The 15,188-nt window shown below is 34.7% G+C and overlaps 1 protein-coding gene across 7 annotated transcripts in view; it reads left to right on the plus strand.

Annotated features, from left to right (window-relative positions):
- XIRP2 (xin actin-binding repeat containing 2) overlaps window positions 1–15,188 on the plus strand; it is a 357,739-nt gene that overhangs the window by 324,090 nt on the left and 18,461 nt on the right. For all 7 annotated transcript variants that reach the window (XM_011958041.1, XM_011958038.1, XM_011958039.1 and 4 more), the window contains 3 exons: window positions 12,920–13,030; window positions 13,744–13,816; window positions 14,871–15,004. In XM_011958041.1, coding sequence (XP_011813431.1) covers window positions 12,920–13,030; window positions 13,744–13,816; window positions 14,871–15,004 — 318 coding nt within the window. The remainder of the gene's footprint in view (window positions 1–12,919; window positions 13,031–13,743; window positions 13,817–14,870; window positions 15,005–15,188) is intronic.

A 15,188-nucleotide genomic window follows, 5' to 3' on the forward strand; every position in this document is an offset into this window, starting at 1 on the left:
AAAAAAAAAAAAAAAAAAAGATCTGGAATCAAACCATCCTCCTTGTTCAGCTTGGGCGTGGAATCCCAGTGGGAACTTTGAGCATTTAAGCCCTCTTTATGCTGGGTTGTACACTGGAATTCCCCGGCCAGCCCACGTAGTTGATTTAATTGTTCTGGAGAATGCTCAAGGAGCAGGGGGATTTGATAGCTCTCTAGGTGATTCTAATGTGTAGCAATGACTATGACAGTGCAAACGTAAGGCAAGATTTGCTATCCCAGGGTTGACCTCTCCCTTCTTGATTTCTGATCTGAGGCTTGTTGCCTGCCCACGTCATTCTGTTCACACTCTGATAGCAGGGCCTTCTTATGTTGACATTTCTCTTGAGATAACTATTGCTGTCAAAAAATAGAATAGGAGACTGAAGAATCCAGAGAAAGCAAAGGCTTAAAGAAATCATGGTGAAAATAATAAATATTAGCCAGCCAAACAACCAATTTACTGATACCCTAATCCCAGGTAATTCCTTTGTTGGTGGTAGACTATATTGAAATAGTAATTTCTGCATATGTATGATATATTAGAATATTAAAAATAAACTAGCCTATAATCTCAGCACTTTGGGAAGCCAAAGTGGGAGGCCAAGGTGGGAGGATCGTTTGAGGTCAGGAGTTAGAGACCAGCCTGGGCAACATAGCAAAACCCCATCTCTGCAAAAGAAAAAATATTTTTTAATTAGCCAAACATGGTGGCATGTGCTTGTAGTCCAAGCTACTCAAGAGGCTGAGGTGGAAGGATGGCTTGAGCCCAGGAGTTCAAAGTCACAGTAAGCCATGATCACACCACTGCACTCCAGCCTGGGAGACAGATAATAAATGATAGAATGATATAAATTAACTGAAGGAAAATATATTAAAACATTAAAAGTAAACAAAACAATCAGAACAAAAATAAATTAAGGAATTTTTAAAATTTATTAGATTGATACACCAATAATTAAGACTGAAACTTTACTTCATTATCATTTCTTTTTGCAATCTTTCATTAAAAATTTATTTTCAAAGGATGATGCAACCTATACATCTAATGTGTCTTGGGTTTGTATCTTTGGTATTTCTGTATCAATAATACTGTTTTGTGAAAGACAGAGCTTTACTTAATTATAAAGTGAAAAACCTTATGAAATTATGTAGTGAAACTGCCTATAGTTTTTTAGATCTTAACATAACTAAACCACTGTGTGGACTTTTCCTAGGATTGAAGGTGTGCCCATAAAATATAATCAGACTGTCTTCCGTGTTCTACTAACATGAATCACATTACGTTATAGCCACACACTATAACTCTCAACCTCTGCTAGTCCCAAATGAAGCTGATGGTAATTGCTAACTGTCTGCTGAGGCATGACCATAAAGTTTCAGTCACAGTCCCTTTGCAAGTTGAAAGAAGCCATTTCAGCTTCTTTCTGCAGAACCTATTGGTATATGAGTTACACTGCTAATGCGTAGAGGGATTCACTCCTCCCTCCCCTGTGGTAGCATGGCAGCCATTCCAGTACAGCATCATAAAGGGAAACTCATTCCCAGTCTACACTGTGAAGACACAGGTAGAATGTCTGTCTGTGTCTTTTGCGGAACATCTTCTTGGGGAAATGCTGCAGTCTGTATAGTGTGTCCATTCAGCTGGGTTCTTTTACTTTGCTGAAAAAAGCTAAGTACACTAATCTTCCTGGTGACTTGGCAGGTGGTTAGAAACATTAACATGTAGAGGGTGCCCTAGCCCTTTTTCTCAGGAAGTCAGGGCCTCGGTGGATAGCACAGATATCCATTAGTAAGACTGAGTTGCAAGCACAGATCCAATTGCTTTTTAAAAATCATCATCGGTTTCTTTTCTTTCTATGATTCATTTTACTCATTTTCCAAAATAGGATTTGTAGAAACAGCATTTACCCCAATTATTCAAGTACCAATACCACAAGTTTTCTTCGTAATAGTATCGTGGGCCTTCTGTTTCTATAATCCTATTTGTTCCTAAAGAACCTACTTTCAATTTCATTTAGAAAAGAAATGTACACTTACAGATATATCCTTCACTCCTTTAAAGTAAAATAAATTGGGGTTGCTTTGCGGAAAAAGGAGTGCTGCTGTTCTCATCACAAGGCCCTGAGTTGTTGAGGAAATGGCACCTAGACCCTTTCCCCCAAAGACAAAAGGTCACAGCAAGAGTTTCCTCCAAACTTAATTAGGTGATCTCAAGAAGTATTTGATGTTAATAAAGATGTAAAATACAGGTCTTTTGACATAATGGAATTTTATATTTTCTTTGATCAGAGGGAGTGTACATCTAGGGAAAGCTGAAATAGAAGAGACATTTTTCTATTGCCCCTTCTGTCTGAAGGCTCATATTAGCTTAACAATATAAAAGCAGATCTTTTTGTATAACTATATTAAATAGAATTCTCAATTGTTTAGACAATATATCCTAATATGCTAATTAAATTTACTCTATTTTCAAATTGCTATAATGAAATGGCAAGCCACAAAATTTTAACTTCTTAGATTTTGCTAGTTTGTCAGTATCAAGGAAAGATATAACAACAAAAGAAATCATTAATGTTATAGACTCATTATGCTTGTAGAACTTAGTGAAGTCTGCAAAATGCTTTTTCCACATAGTTACTTTTATGAAAATGGGTGCTTTTTGTTAGTACTTGACAGAAGATATTATTAGCTCTTTCTGCTTCTTCTGGGTCTGTATTTCTCAAAATAAACCCATCTTCGTGGGTCTTTGAAAATGATTGGTTTGAATCAAGCTTCTCTATTCTTTCTGATGTTCATTTAGTTATTAATTTGCATAATTACAAACAAATTATCATGCTAAAAAAAACTGGAAGAACACAAGGCTTGGGAAAAGTAAGAGGCATTAAGAAGTTCTGTCCTTAGAGCCATGCTATTGTAGACATATGTTAGGGTAACTTCATTTTTGCCTAGCTTCATCATAGATCTTAACAACACAGAATAAGGAATGAGGTTACATCTTCTTCTAGGAGCTTTTTCTTGGACTTGTTCTTTTTCCTTCGCTCCTGGGTATCTATTTAGGCATGGAAAGGAGGAAATTGTTCACCTCTTCAGGAACGAGTGGAGGCCACTTCGTTTCTCACTCTTTGAGAAGGACAGTACACACATTATGTACCTACCACTAGATGGATACCAGATGGGGAGCCAAGAGCTCAGTCAAACTTGCTTACCCTTGGGTGAATATCAGTGCCCTCTAGAGATATTGGTACACCCTTCTGTAGCATTTGAAATTTATTCCTTTTCCTCAGAGTACAAATTACAATAATCTAATAGCAATTCAACATATAGCAGTGCTTAAAAACATTGAGAGAGATTGTTGGGACTTCAATGAAGTCAGTACTTTAGGCTGGGGTTCATTTTGTGAATCTTTTTACCATAAACATTTTGTATCAGCATTCTAACACTGTAAACAAATACCGCCCCCCCCATCATAGTTTCTTTTTCTTTTTTCATTTTTGAGATCAAGAAAGAAGTTTTCTTTTCTTCCCTGAACTCCTTTTCCTTCCTTTCCTCAAAATGTAGGCCTTTCATTTCTACATAAGGAATTATGATAATAAGAAATAGTACCATCAAGTCTATATGCTAAGTACCTCACAAATGCATGTTGAATGCATCACTTATTGACATTAGGTGTTAAAAATATTAATTCAAAATATCTTGTTGATGGGATTCTAGTACACCATATTCACGATGTATCTTTGATATTTTAAAAACTTACATAGCATTCTTCCCTAAACCACTTTTACTGGTTAAATTCATTTGAAATCAACATGTAGAATGCTAGCATGGAAGAGCCTTAAAGAAATTTGACGTTACTCAACTGTAAAGGGCCTTGTACTTTACTTTTCCTGAGACTTAACAACACTTGATCAATGGTAGCCCTTCCTGTCTCCTTCAGTGCTCCCCCAGCCTCTGTCCCAGCAGTTTACTAGCGAAGATACTGAGAGACTGAAATTAGTTATGACTTATTTACATGATTTCTTACTTGAACCGATAATGAATTTTGGCCATAACCCAACAGTCCTACCACTCCAATCTCTTTTCACTCCCCTAGTTGCTCGTAGATACAATCATTAGTGCAATTACAAATTATTACCTTTTCAGTTTTCCTCATTTTCTTTATTTTAAAGAAAACACAAGTTATCATTTTTGTCATAATTAATAATTGCCCTGTGATGCCATGTTTGTGCAGATAACCTTGTAATGCTTGGATCCAAGCCAGATCTGTTTTATTAATTTTCTTCCTTCTTGTTTGGATTTTGTATAAGGATTTAAAATGTCATCTCTCCCAGTGAAAAGGACTGATGGCCATGAAGACTCAGAGGGACAGTGAAAGAGAGAGGGAGGTCTGTATAATTCAGTATAACAGCAGCTCTTTATGATACCCTTAACAGGAAAACTGCACTGACTCAAAGTCTTCCTACATGTCCTTGTAATGTCTCATGGAACATACGTTACCAAAAAATAAGCCCAAATCAGTTTTTTTAGTAAGATTTGGATAGTGCTTTCTACTATGTTATCTATTGTCAAAAATGAGTGGCACCCCTTTTCTTGTGCTTTTAACTGGTTTCCATTTGGTTAAGAAGATCTCAGTGTTCATAAATAATATTTCTTAGGAAGGCTAATGGACAGTTTTCTTTTTTTTTACATCAAAACTATGTTCTATTCTACCACCCAATGAGGTAGAACCAGCCACCACTAAGAGAAATTGCAAATACCATACACTCACTCTCCTAGCTTTGCTAATGTCTAGGACCCAGGTGTGCGAACAAGACTATACTGATCACCTCCATCTCAAGTTTTGCATAAGAGTTAGTGACATGAGAAGCAGGGACCATAGATAATCAATTTTGGTGATGGCTGGTGGCAGGAGATTACTGCAATTTCAATACGTTTGTAAGTATTTCAGAAGCAACATCCAGTACACACTCTTGGTGGCATTGTCAGTAAATGAGTCTGAGGCCAGTGGCAGCAACCAGGGTACGTTTACCAGATGTCTCTGCAACTATATTCTGTACTGTTACTGGGTACAAACCCTCTAAGTCTTATTCTCCAGTTTCCTGGAGATTTCTTGAGATACACTCTCCACCCGTACCACCCAATGCCTCTTCAATACATTCCCTTTTCTGTTTAAATCAGTCAGGCTCCAGTGCTTGAATTTGGGAGCTGTGACTGATATAAAGATAAATTATCTACAAATCTTAATGTTTTTTACTGTCAAAATGGGAATCATACAACAGTACCTTTCAGGCAAAGAAGAATCCTGTAAAGAATTGTGTAATAATGGATTAAATCATTATGAACTGACTGTTCACTAGGTATGAGTTCATGAAAGATGAAGTGTAAATAAATTGGATAGGTGATCACAAACCCGCTCTCTGGCTATATCTCTACAGAATATTTCCATGTGTCAGGAGCCAGAATGGTTTGGAAGTGTCACAATACATACAGGCTCCTTTTTCCTTCTCCCTTTGAATAACCCCCCTAAATCTGTTCCTTCTCTGGTGGAGAAAAAAAATGTACCTATTGGGAGCTTTGCTTCTTGTTTAGTTTCTGAACTTAATTCTACAGTGAAATTCTCCAGTTAAATTCATTAATGTAGCTGAACTCCAGTTTTACTCAGTCTTTTGGAGGGCCTTGCTTACTACCAAATCCTGAATTACTAGGAAAATGTCTGACACAAGTGTGCAATAAATATTTGTTAAGTAAAGATACCAAACACTTTGGTATTTGTAGCACTTGTGAGCCAGGTTTTTAAAAATATATCAACTTATTGCTTCTTCACAACAACCTTCTGAGATAGGCAGTATTATTATTTGGTTATCTGAACCAGAAATGGATGCATGGGAGGCCTAAGTAACTTTTCCAAGAAAAGTGAGCAAATGTGATACTAACCCAGGAAGGCTGACTCTAGAGGCTGGGCCTTATATTTATGTACTTTTCTAAGTAGCTGATAATCAATTAGGCACCTACCATATGTTAGACACAAAAGATTCAGTTATGTGTATGACATTATTTTGCACTCAAAGAACTGACTCTATTAGAGAGACAGATCGAGAACAAATAATTACAAGTGCAATGTGTCCAATTCTATGACAGAAAATATGAATGAGGCTCATTGGAACCCCAGGAAGTTGTGATAAACTTTAGTTCAGGTGAAAGAGGATCAAGAAAGACATCTGAGAAGGGAGAATGCTTTAGCTGAGACTTGAAATAATTTTTCATGCATATAGAATGCATTCTAGGCAAAGGGACAATTTGTGTAAAAGGTAAAACAACATGATATATTTGTGAGTGTAGTGAGGAATAACTGAGGCATAAAGCTGGAGATTTTGGCAAAGGTCAGATAATAAACAAAATTTTATGTCATGTTAAAGAATTTTTACTTCTAAGGCAATCAAGAGCCATGGAAGCAATTTAAACAGGAGAGTAAGATGAATAGGTATGTCTTTAACAAAGATTATTCTGGCTTTATAAGATTGATACAAATAGGTTAAGGTGAGATGGAAGAAGATAAATTAGGAGACTACTGAAATAGTCCAGATTAAATATGTGAGGACTTAAATGGGTCAGAAATTCTAGGGTAAAGAGGGCACAGACTCAAGGGTTATTTAAATCGCAATAGACAGCATTGGTAGGGCATAGAAATCAGTTGGATATTGTTGAGGAAGGGATGGTAATCAAGAGGTAGAGTTCTGTTTCTCAATTTTGGTTTGTGTTAGTTAGCATAGGACACATGTTACCTCTATTTTTTTGTTCTTTAGAATATTTTATTCTTTTTGTAAACTTTTTATCTGTAATTTCACTTCCCTGTAAGACTCTAAGTTTCAGCCTCTTGTTGGACATTTATGTTTATTTATATCCTAGTGTCTCTGTTTAAGATTCTTTGTGTCTATGTTGGATTGAAATATTATATACATATATATCTTTAATATACATCTTCATAAAACTTCTGAAATGCTTTCTTTATTGTGAATTGAATGTCTTTATGTAAGCTGCATTTTTATTTTGTCAAATAAATATTGCTATTTATATGACTAATATGTTTGACGACTCAGTTGAGAGTGCATCTTTTATATGTTCTTTTTATGAATCTTCAGCGTTTTGGGCCTCTGGAATATGGCTCTATAAATAATACTTTTAGAGCAGGAGAAGACAGTCAGAGTTCTAGCCGCTAAAACTAGCATTGCTTATTCAGAATCCTCCCTTTTATAACAGCAAAATTTTGTACTTTTAAACCAATTATTTTCTTTATTAAAAATTATTCTTTGCTCTTTCTAGCTAAATATTACTGAAACATAATTGTTTTTAGTCAAAGAAGAGTTAAAATTAATGGAATGATAACACTTCTCTCAGAAATTTATGCAATAAATCTGCATAATTCATGCTTTGGTATATATTTAGCATTCTTGTTTCAAGGGAATTGCAAGCTAACTGAGCCTTTTTGTATCATTAAATATATATATAAATATTTTTACATATATTGCATAGATAGAGATATGATCACGGAAATGTGTTAAACAATACTGACAATGCCTAGCCCAATGCCATTGAGATAGCCAATGTTCAGTAACTGTTGTTTGAATAAATAAATGCATGAGTGAAGCTCTACAAGGTCACTCGTGTTTAAAAATTTAACGCTTTCAAAGAAAAAAATCACTACATTAAAATGTTTTGAATGTTTAGAGCTAATAATCCAACTAGCATACTCCCATAACTTTAGCAGAGCTACTATTGAATTAAGTAAAACTGGAGCCTTCATTGCTGAGTATATTGAGTCACATAAAGGCTTAGGACTTGGAATTGCGTTAACTCTTCTTTTCCCTTAATGTTATTTTCTTATTTTTATAAATTAAAAAATGAAGATAAATCATTGTCTTTCAGTGTCATCATAAATATCTCAGCATAGTTACTAAATGTCATAGTAATTCTGCCCAATGCATCCCACTGCAGTTTCTACATGATCTTTGACAACATGTCAGATCCATTAACTCAGTGAATAACAATTCACAAAAAAACCTACAAACTAGTTTGTTTAGCATCATGAATATCTTTTTATTTTCCTGTGTTGAAAGGATCCTTACCTCTGTGTGTATGTTTGCTCTCTTTGTATACATATTTTTTATTTTAGATTCAGGAGGGTACATGTACATGTTTTGTTACATGAATATATTGCATAATGGTGGGATCTGGGCTTCTAGTATATTTATTGCTGTCTTGGTACAGACTTCTCCTTTCTCTGATGGTGTCAGCTACCCTTTACAGTATCACAGCATTGCACATATTTTTCCATAGATGTTCTGATCACATCTGTGAACATCTGTGAAGAGACTCCTCTTTCTGAGTGCACTTTGTAAAGTGACTGACATATTATTGCTAGTGTCAAAGGGATGAACAACCGAAACAACAACAAAACAAAATCATAGGGTTATGTGGAAGAATTTGGAATCTCAATTTTCAAAGCAGATTAAAAATTATAAAATTTTCACACTACTAAAAAAAGTGACTACTGTATTTGCCCATGTGTTTACTCCTTGATGTTTTACTGGATATCTACTGTGTGCATGGAAGCTAATCATTGGGATTTGAGGATGTATGTGATAGACACAGTTCAGTTAAAGGAGACAAGAATAGTGCATCCTGTGTAGAAGTCAGGAAAGGTTTCAAAAAGAAAGTAATTTTTGAGCTTAGTCTTTAAGAGGGTATAATGAATGTGGAAAAGCCTTTATATAAAGCTCATACCTTAGAGATGTCAAGTTGTATATTGTAATTTGTAAGGGAAAATTAATAAAAATAAAAAGAGAAACCTCAGAGAAAAAGGAAAAAATTCAATGTTTGAATTTTAATATATTTAAATCCAGACAAATACAATAGTCACCCACAAATTGTTATGCTCATCACTTAAAAGAAAAATAAACTGATTATTCTTTCAAAGTTTGAATCCACTGACATTTTTGCTAAGATGAACAGTCTGTTTTTGGTATTGTTTATGTCTGTTTGACAAAGATGTAAATAACATGAATGTATCATAACTTTTTCTAGTTTTATTAAAAATGAGATTAGTAAAAATGCTATATTACTGGCATTGAACATGAACTTCTGCTTTTTCCACACTAGTGAGGCAGTTACCATCTACTATTCTGCCAGTCTTTCCCCATGTGTTTTTCTATTGGATATACTTCCAAGAGTCACAATAATAGTGAATCGCCATAAAAAAAAAAAAAAAAAAAACTTTTTAAAAAGTCTGTCCTTTTTCCTTACTCATTGCACTATAATGAGTTTGCAATTTTATTGGGAAATTTACAATGTCTTTCCCTATAATGATATAAAAATGAAAAGTTGAATAGGCAGGATACGAACTGTTTCCTGTGCAAGATAAATCTCCTTAGAAGATGTGCATATCAACAATAGATTTTTGTGATATAGTTGGTTAATATATAAGCTCACATCAGACTGATGTGACACCATATGCAGACGCCATAATATTGTCTTGCTGTTGTACTGCATTTTCTTTTTAGATTTCAAAGTTAGAGCACATAGATTATCTCTTTTCCTTTCCTTTAATGCCTCATGAGATGAAAGACCTGAATTTAAGTATGATTTCATGATTTTCCCAAGAATACAACATACCTAGTAAAGGAGAGGGTTAGGACTAATCTCCCATTCCTGACTACTGGTTAACTGACCTGTGCACAAAATAGCATTTGTCTCTTGCAGACTGGTCTATATTTAAATTTAATTTTCAGAAACCAATTTATGAATTATTGGTGTAAATTTATGCATGGTGATCTGACCAGAGTTGTTTAAAACATTTTATTTAATTTGATTTCTGCCTGAGCATTATGATGATGCAACTTTTTACCTAACTCTATACTCTATAGACACCAACAATTAGAAAGAAAGTCAGGTTTTAAATCCAAACTAAACTGGTTGCAAAATATGAAACAGTAAATGGTGGAAACAAAAGCTTGGGATATTTTAAGGAGTATTTTATGTAAGATACAGCAACCAGGGCGCTGTAAAATTGATGCATTGATGCTAACATACCAAACTAGTGTGGCAATTACAGTTCTATCTGGAAATAGCACATAAATGCTGAAGTAGAAACTTAGGACTTTAAACAAAATTTATGTACATTTGTACTGTTTATTTTGTATCATTTCCTACAAGAAAATATATTTATAGATGATAGACATAGATTGTTTTTACTCAAGTAGATACACATTAACTATAAAGTGTTTGTCCCAGAAAATAACTTACAAAATATGTGTCAAAATTACATTTATTTACAGTTTTTCTATTCCAAATATTTTGCATTTTTCTCAATACAGAGATTTATGTCACTAACTCTGCTCTTTCAGATTGGTGACAGGTATCTGAAACTCAAATTTCCATGGGTACCAGACAAGTTTTGTTGCTTTTTTTTTTAAATGTCAACTTGCTCTTAAATATTAGCTAATAATAGTGATGGTGGCCAACTAAAAGGTATATGCCCAATTAAAAGCCAGACTCTGCCATGTTGGAATATGAACGCAGTGTTAACCATGTCTTCAGAGTTTTTAAAAGCAGAAAGAATTTTTTATTTTTGTAGATGTTACCTAATTCAAAACTTTAAAATCACTGTGTAGGCCAAATAAAGCGTGTCCCCAGGCCACAGCGGGCATCTAGGCCTCTAGGCGGAGACATGATTCTGTAGAAATGATCACGGTGCCCCTCACAGGGACCTTGGTTCTGATCAGGTGTGCATTCTCCTTTGCTACTTCACTGTCTGTTTCACTGGTACTTCCTAATTCTCAGTGTGTGCATGAGAAAGCCATAGAATATTCCCATTATATCCCTAATAGACGGAAAGACTTGTCACAGATGTAAAGAGCTGTCATTAGTGCCCATGCATTTTTTTTACATCTGCAGTTGTCAATGATTGTTATTGCTCTCTCCAGCACAATGCTATTTGTAGCCTCAAATAAAACTTGATTATGCAAGGCATCTTGCTATATGGAATTCTGATTCTTTGAACTTGAGGGAATGAATATGGATTGTTCATTTTCTATGCTCCTTCTCAAGAAACTAAAGCATTTTGTTCATTTTTCTACCCTCAATTTTGAGAACATTACTCGCAAGTAGGTGTTTGAATAGAATTAATGTATTGCTGAAAGTTTGCGATCTTATTCATGCATACTCTCCTCACTTATTCATTATGTGAACTTTTCCTTAGCACAAACAGTGTGTTAAACATGTTACCAATATCATTTGAAATATGTGGATTATTAACTAGGCCTAGAAAGCATTCTGCTTGGAAAAGAAATTACAGTGGTCTTCAATTTAATGAGATACAATCTACATTTAAAAGTGTAAGTCCATATTTTGTCTTTGGTTTTATGTAGGACTTCTAGGAAGCCCTCAACTTTTTTTTTCTTAATTCTCCTTCCTAGAAAAGCATAATAAGATCAGATTATACTGTAACATCTCTAACTACATGACTAACTGCTCCTTGGTTGATGAGACTTTAAACCCTGTATAACAAATACCCTTGAGGCGAAAAGTCTCATACATCTACTGGCATTAATTTTATACTTTTTATTAGTTTAAGAGATTGGGATTTGATAGTATAAAGTTTTTTAACTTACTGCAAAAAAACATTTTAGAAATACTATTTTAATTAATAATGATAATATACCCTTGCTCACTCGACTATTCTGTACTAAGACAAATTTTTAAAAGTCAAATCTCAAAAATAGTATTTATTATTCATTTGGATATCAAGATAAAAGTGAAGTCCCACCTTCAGGCACATTTAAAAATATGTTATTGTAAAGAGTCATCTGTCTGTATCCTTATTTTTGGATGTTAAGATTTTTAGAAGTATGCTAACTGCTTCATCATATCAATCAATCAATCAATCAATCAGATACTTGTGTCAGAATCACATTCTGTAGTAAAAGCAGGACTGGATCACCAAAATTAATAGGAGCTCCGAGTTTGCAATTCATTAAGGGTCAACCGTTCGAACTTCACCAAAATCAAGAGTAGTTCCACATGTGAAGATAGGGAGACATAAACTAGCATAATACTCTATATTGGATACATTTAATGGTTATATTCTTCAGCTGAACTCTGGATATGTCATCATACTGGATGGCCAATTTGAAGACTAGTATGTCTTTTTGTACCATAAAAATGTGACTTGTAAACAACAACAAAAATACATATATATTTTTTCAGGCTCATCTTTCTCATACTGGGTAATGCATCATTAACACTTTTGCTTGCTAAGGGTAGCAGGCAGAATAATGGTCTCCAGATATAACTATGTCCCAGTCCCCAGAATTTGCGAATACATTAAATTACAGGGCAAAGGAGAATTAAGATGCAGATGGAATTAAGGCTGCTAATTAGATGATTTTATGATGATGAGATAATATTCACTTATCTGGGTTGGTCCAATGTAATCATAAAGGTCCTTAAAAGTGGAAGACAGTATCAGATAGATGGCAGTATGAGAAGTTCTCAGTCTGATAGAGGCAAGGGCCATTAGCCCAGGAAAGTGGGCAGCCTCTAGAAGCTGCAAAAGGCAAGGAAATGGATTGTCCCCTCCAGCTTGCAGAACAGAATGCATACTTTCTGATACTGGCCAACACCCAGGAAGACTCATTCAGGGCTTCTCACCTTTAGAAGTATAAGATCCTAAGATTATGCCGTTTTAAGCCACTAAACTTGTGGTAATTTGTTATAGCAGCCAAGAAAACCAATATACTAAAGAATCTCAACTTTTTTCCAGAAATTGTCACTGAAATTGCACAAATAAAAAAAGTTAAAATTTTTACTTTTCTTAAGGCATTGTCTGTCTGTCTGTTTGCTTTCAGGAGGCAATTCATAGCAGCCAGGTTGGCACTTCAGAAAGCAGCCAGGAAATGGCAAGAAATGAACAAGAAGCGTCCAAAGTACAGAAAATTGATGTTCATGGAACAGAAATGGTAACTATTTAGAAAGGCAGTACTTTCAAACACTTTCCAGTACTGTATGGAAATTATGACTTTGTTGTAAGCATTTGTATTTATTGTTACTTATGTATCTAGTATCAATACCTATCAGTGTTTCTTTCTGCACTTTCAAGTTCGAATTATTTTAAAAAGTAAAATAGGGCCTGGTGCGGTGGCTCACACCTGCAATCCCAACACTTTGGGAGGCCGAGGCAGGCAGATCATGAGGTCAGGTGTTCGAGAGCAGTCTGGCCAACGTAGTGAAACCCCGTCTCTACTAAAAATCCAAAAACCTTAGCCAGATGTACTGGTATGTGCCTGTAATCCCAGCTACTCAGGAGGCTGAGGCAGGAGAATCACATGAACCCAGGAGGCGAAGGTTGCAGTGAGCCAAGTTCGCACCATTGCACTCCAGCCCAGGTGACAGTGCGAGACTCCATTTCAGAAAATAAATTAAGAAATAAATGTAAAATAGGCACCCTATAAAAGTATGATTGCACTTTAGACGTCAATTCAAATATATTTTATTATAAGTGAATCTATGTGTTAAAATAAATGATAGAGGCTTAATTAGCATCTTTCAATGTACACTAAAGTATTGGGTGAAAATCACTGTAAAATGAAGAGTATTATGTGTAAATAATAATACTTCTTAAAATAGTTGACTTCTTAAAAACAATTTATTTTCAAATTATCTTTAAATACAGGTCTCTCATCTTGAAAAGCACACCAAGGAAATAAACCAAGCATCTCAGTTTCATCAATATGTTCAGGAAACAGGTAAGAATCTGTTATTATTGACTCCAATACTCCTTTCTCCTATTGATGTGTTTGAGTTTGAATGGATGACTTCCAAAGCACAATCCTCCCCTCTGAGTAACTTTAGTAACTATGACTCATGGTTCCAGGGAATGCTGAATAGGATTTCTACAAATAATTAGATTTTGCCTGTGGGCATAGGTGCAATAAGTTTCTAAATTAGTTTATTGGCCATCAGTCCTATGATATATCCATTCTAAACCTTAAAGCTAACCACCTCTGAATTCCTTTTTGCCTCAGGGACCTACAGTAAAACTTGATGTTTATCAAGCTCCCTGAGAATAGAGTTGTTATCTATACTGAATTAATTTTAATAACAGATTTAAGCACTATTAAGTCCAGTTCTCCAATCTGTAGATATGAGATTAGACTACAGCCAAATTTGTGCAAGTTTGCACAAGGCTGGACATAGTTTGTCTTGTCTGTAAAAATGGAATGAGCTTTGCTACCCTGAAGAACTAAAAAAAAAAAAAAAAAAAAAAAAAAAATTTAAGCCAACTGTAACCAAAACTTTACTTGATTACATGACTATATCTTTATTTTGGTTTTATTGCTTAAGAAAGTAGGTCTTCTGCAATTTCTTTTCTTGTTTTATACATTTTATTATTTTTTTCCTGAGCATAAAAGTAGAGCATGCTTGTAGAAAATTTGGAAAATCCAGAGATAACCAACATTTTTCTTCCTGTATTGTCTTACTATAGTTCTTCCTATATTCCTAAATTACATAATGAAATAATGACATATGTATGCTTGCACCTTGAATCTTTTTACTTAATGTACATTGTGAGAAGTTTCCCATAGCATTATAATTTTATCTTTTTAAATTTTTGTAGAGACAGGGTCTGGCTATGATGCCCAGGCTGGTCTCACACTCTTGGGCTCAAGTAATCGTTGTACCTCAGCCTCCCAAAGTATTGGGATTACAGGCATGAACCACCATGCCCAGCCGTAATTTCTTCTTAAACATAATTTTTAGTAATTACATAGTATCCCTGGTGTGTTTTTCTGTTTATAGTCATTGATACACCTGAGGATGAAGAAATTCCAAAGGTTTTGACTAAGTTGTTAAAAGAGCAGTTTGAAAAGTCTGCCCAGGAAAAGATCCTTTACTCTGACAAAGAGATGACAACCCCAGCAAAGCAGATTAAGGTAAAGTCATTTCTTTACACAGAAACATATTAAGTGTAAGACCAAGCTTAAATGTATAACATTTTCAAATTACTGAAATTTGAAGTGGCTTTTCAACAAAAAAAAAATTCTGAACTAGCATTTATTCAGTTCTATAAGGAGAATATTGACCTGCATGCCAAAGGAGGTAGAGTAAAAACTTTTC

The sequence above is a fragment of the Colobus angolensis genome, unplaced genomic scaffold, assembly GCF_000951035.1.
Source record: "Colobus angolensis palliatus isolate OR3802 unplaced genomic scaffold, Cang.pa_1.0 Scaffold456, whole genome shotgun sequence".
NCBI classification, from domain to species: Eukaryota; Metazoa; Chordata; class Mammalia; order Primates; family Cercopithecidae; genus Colobus; species Colobus angolensis.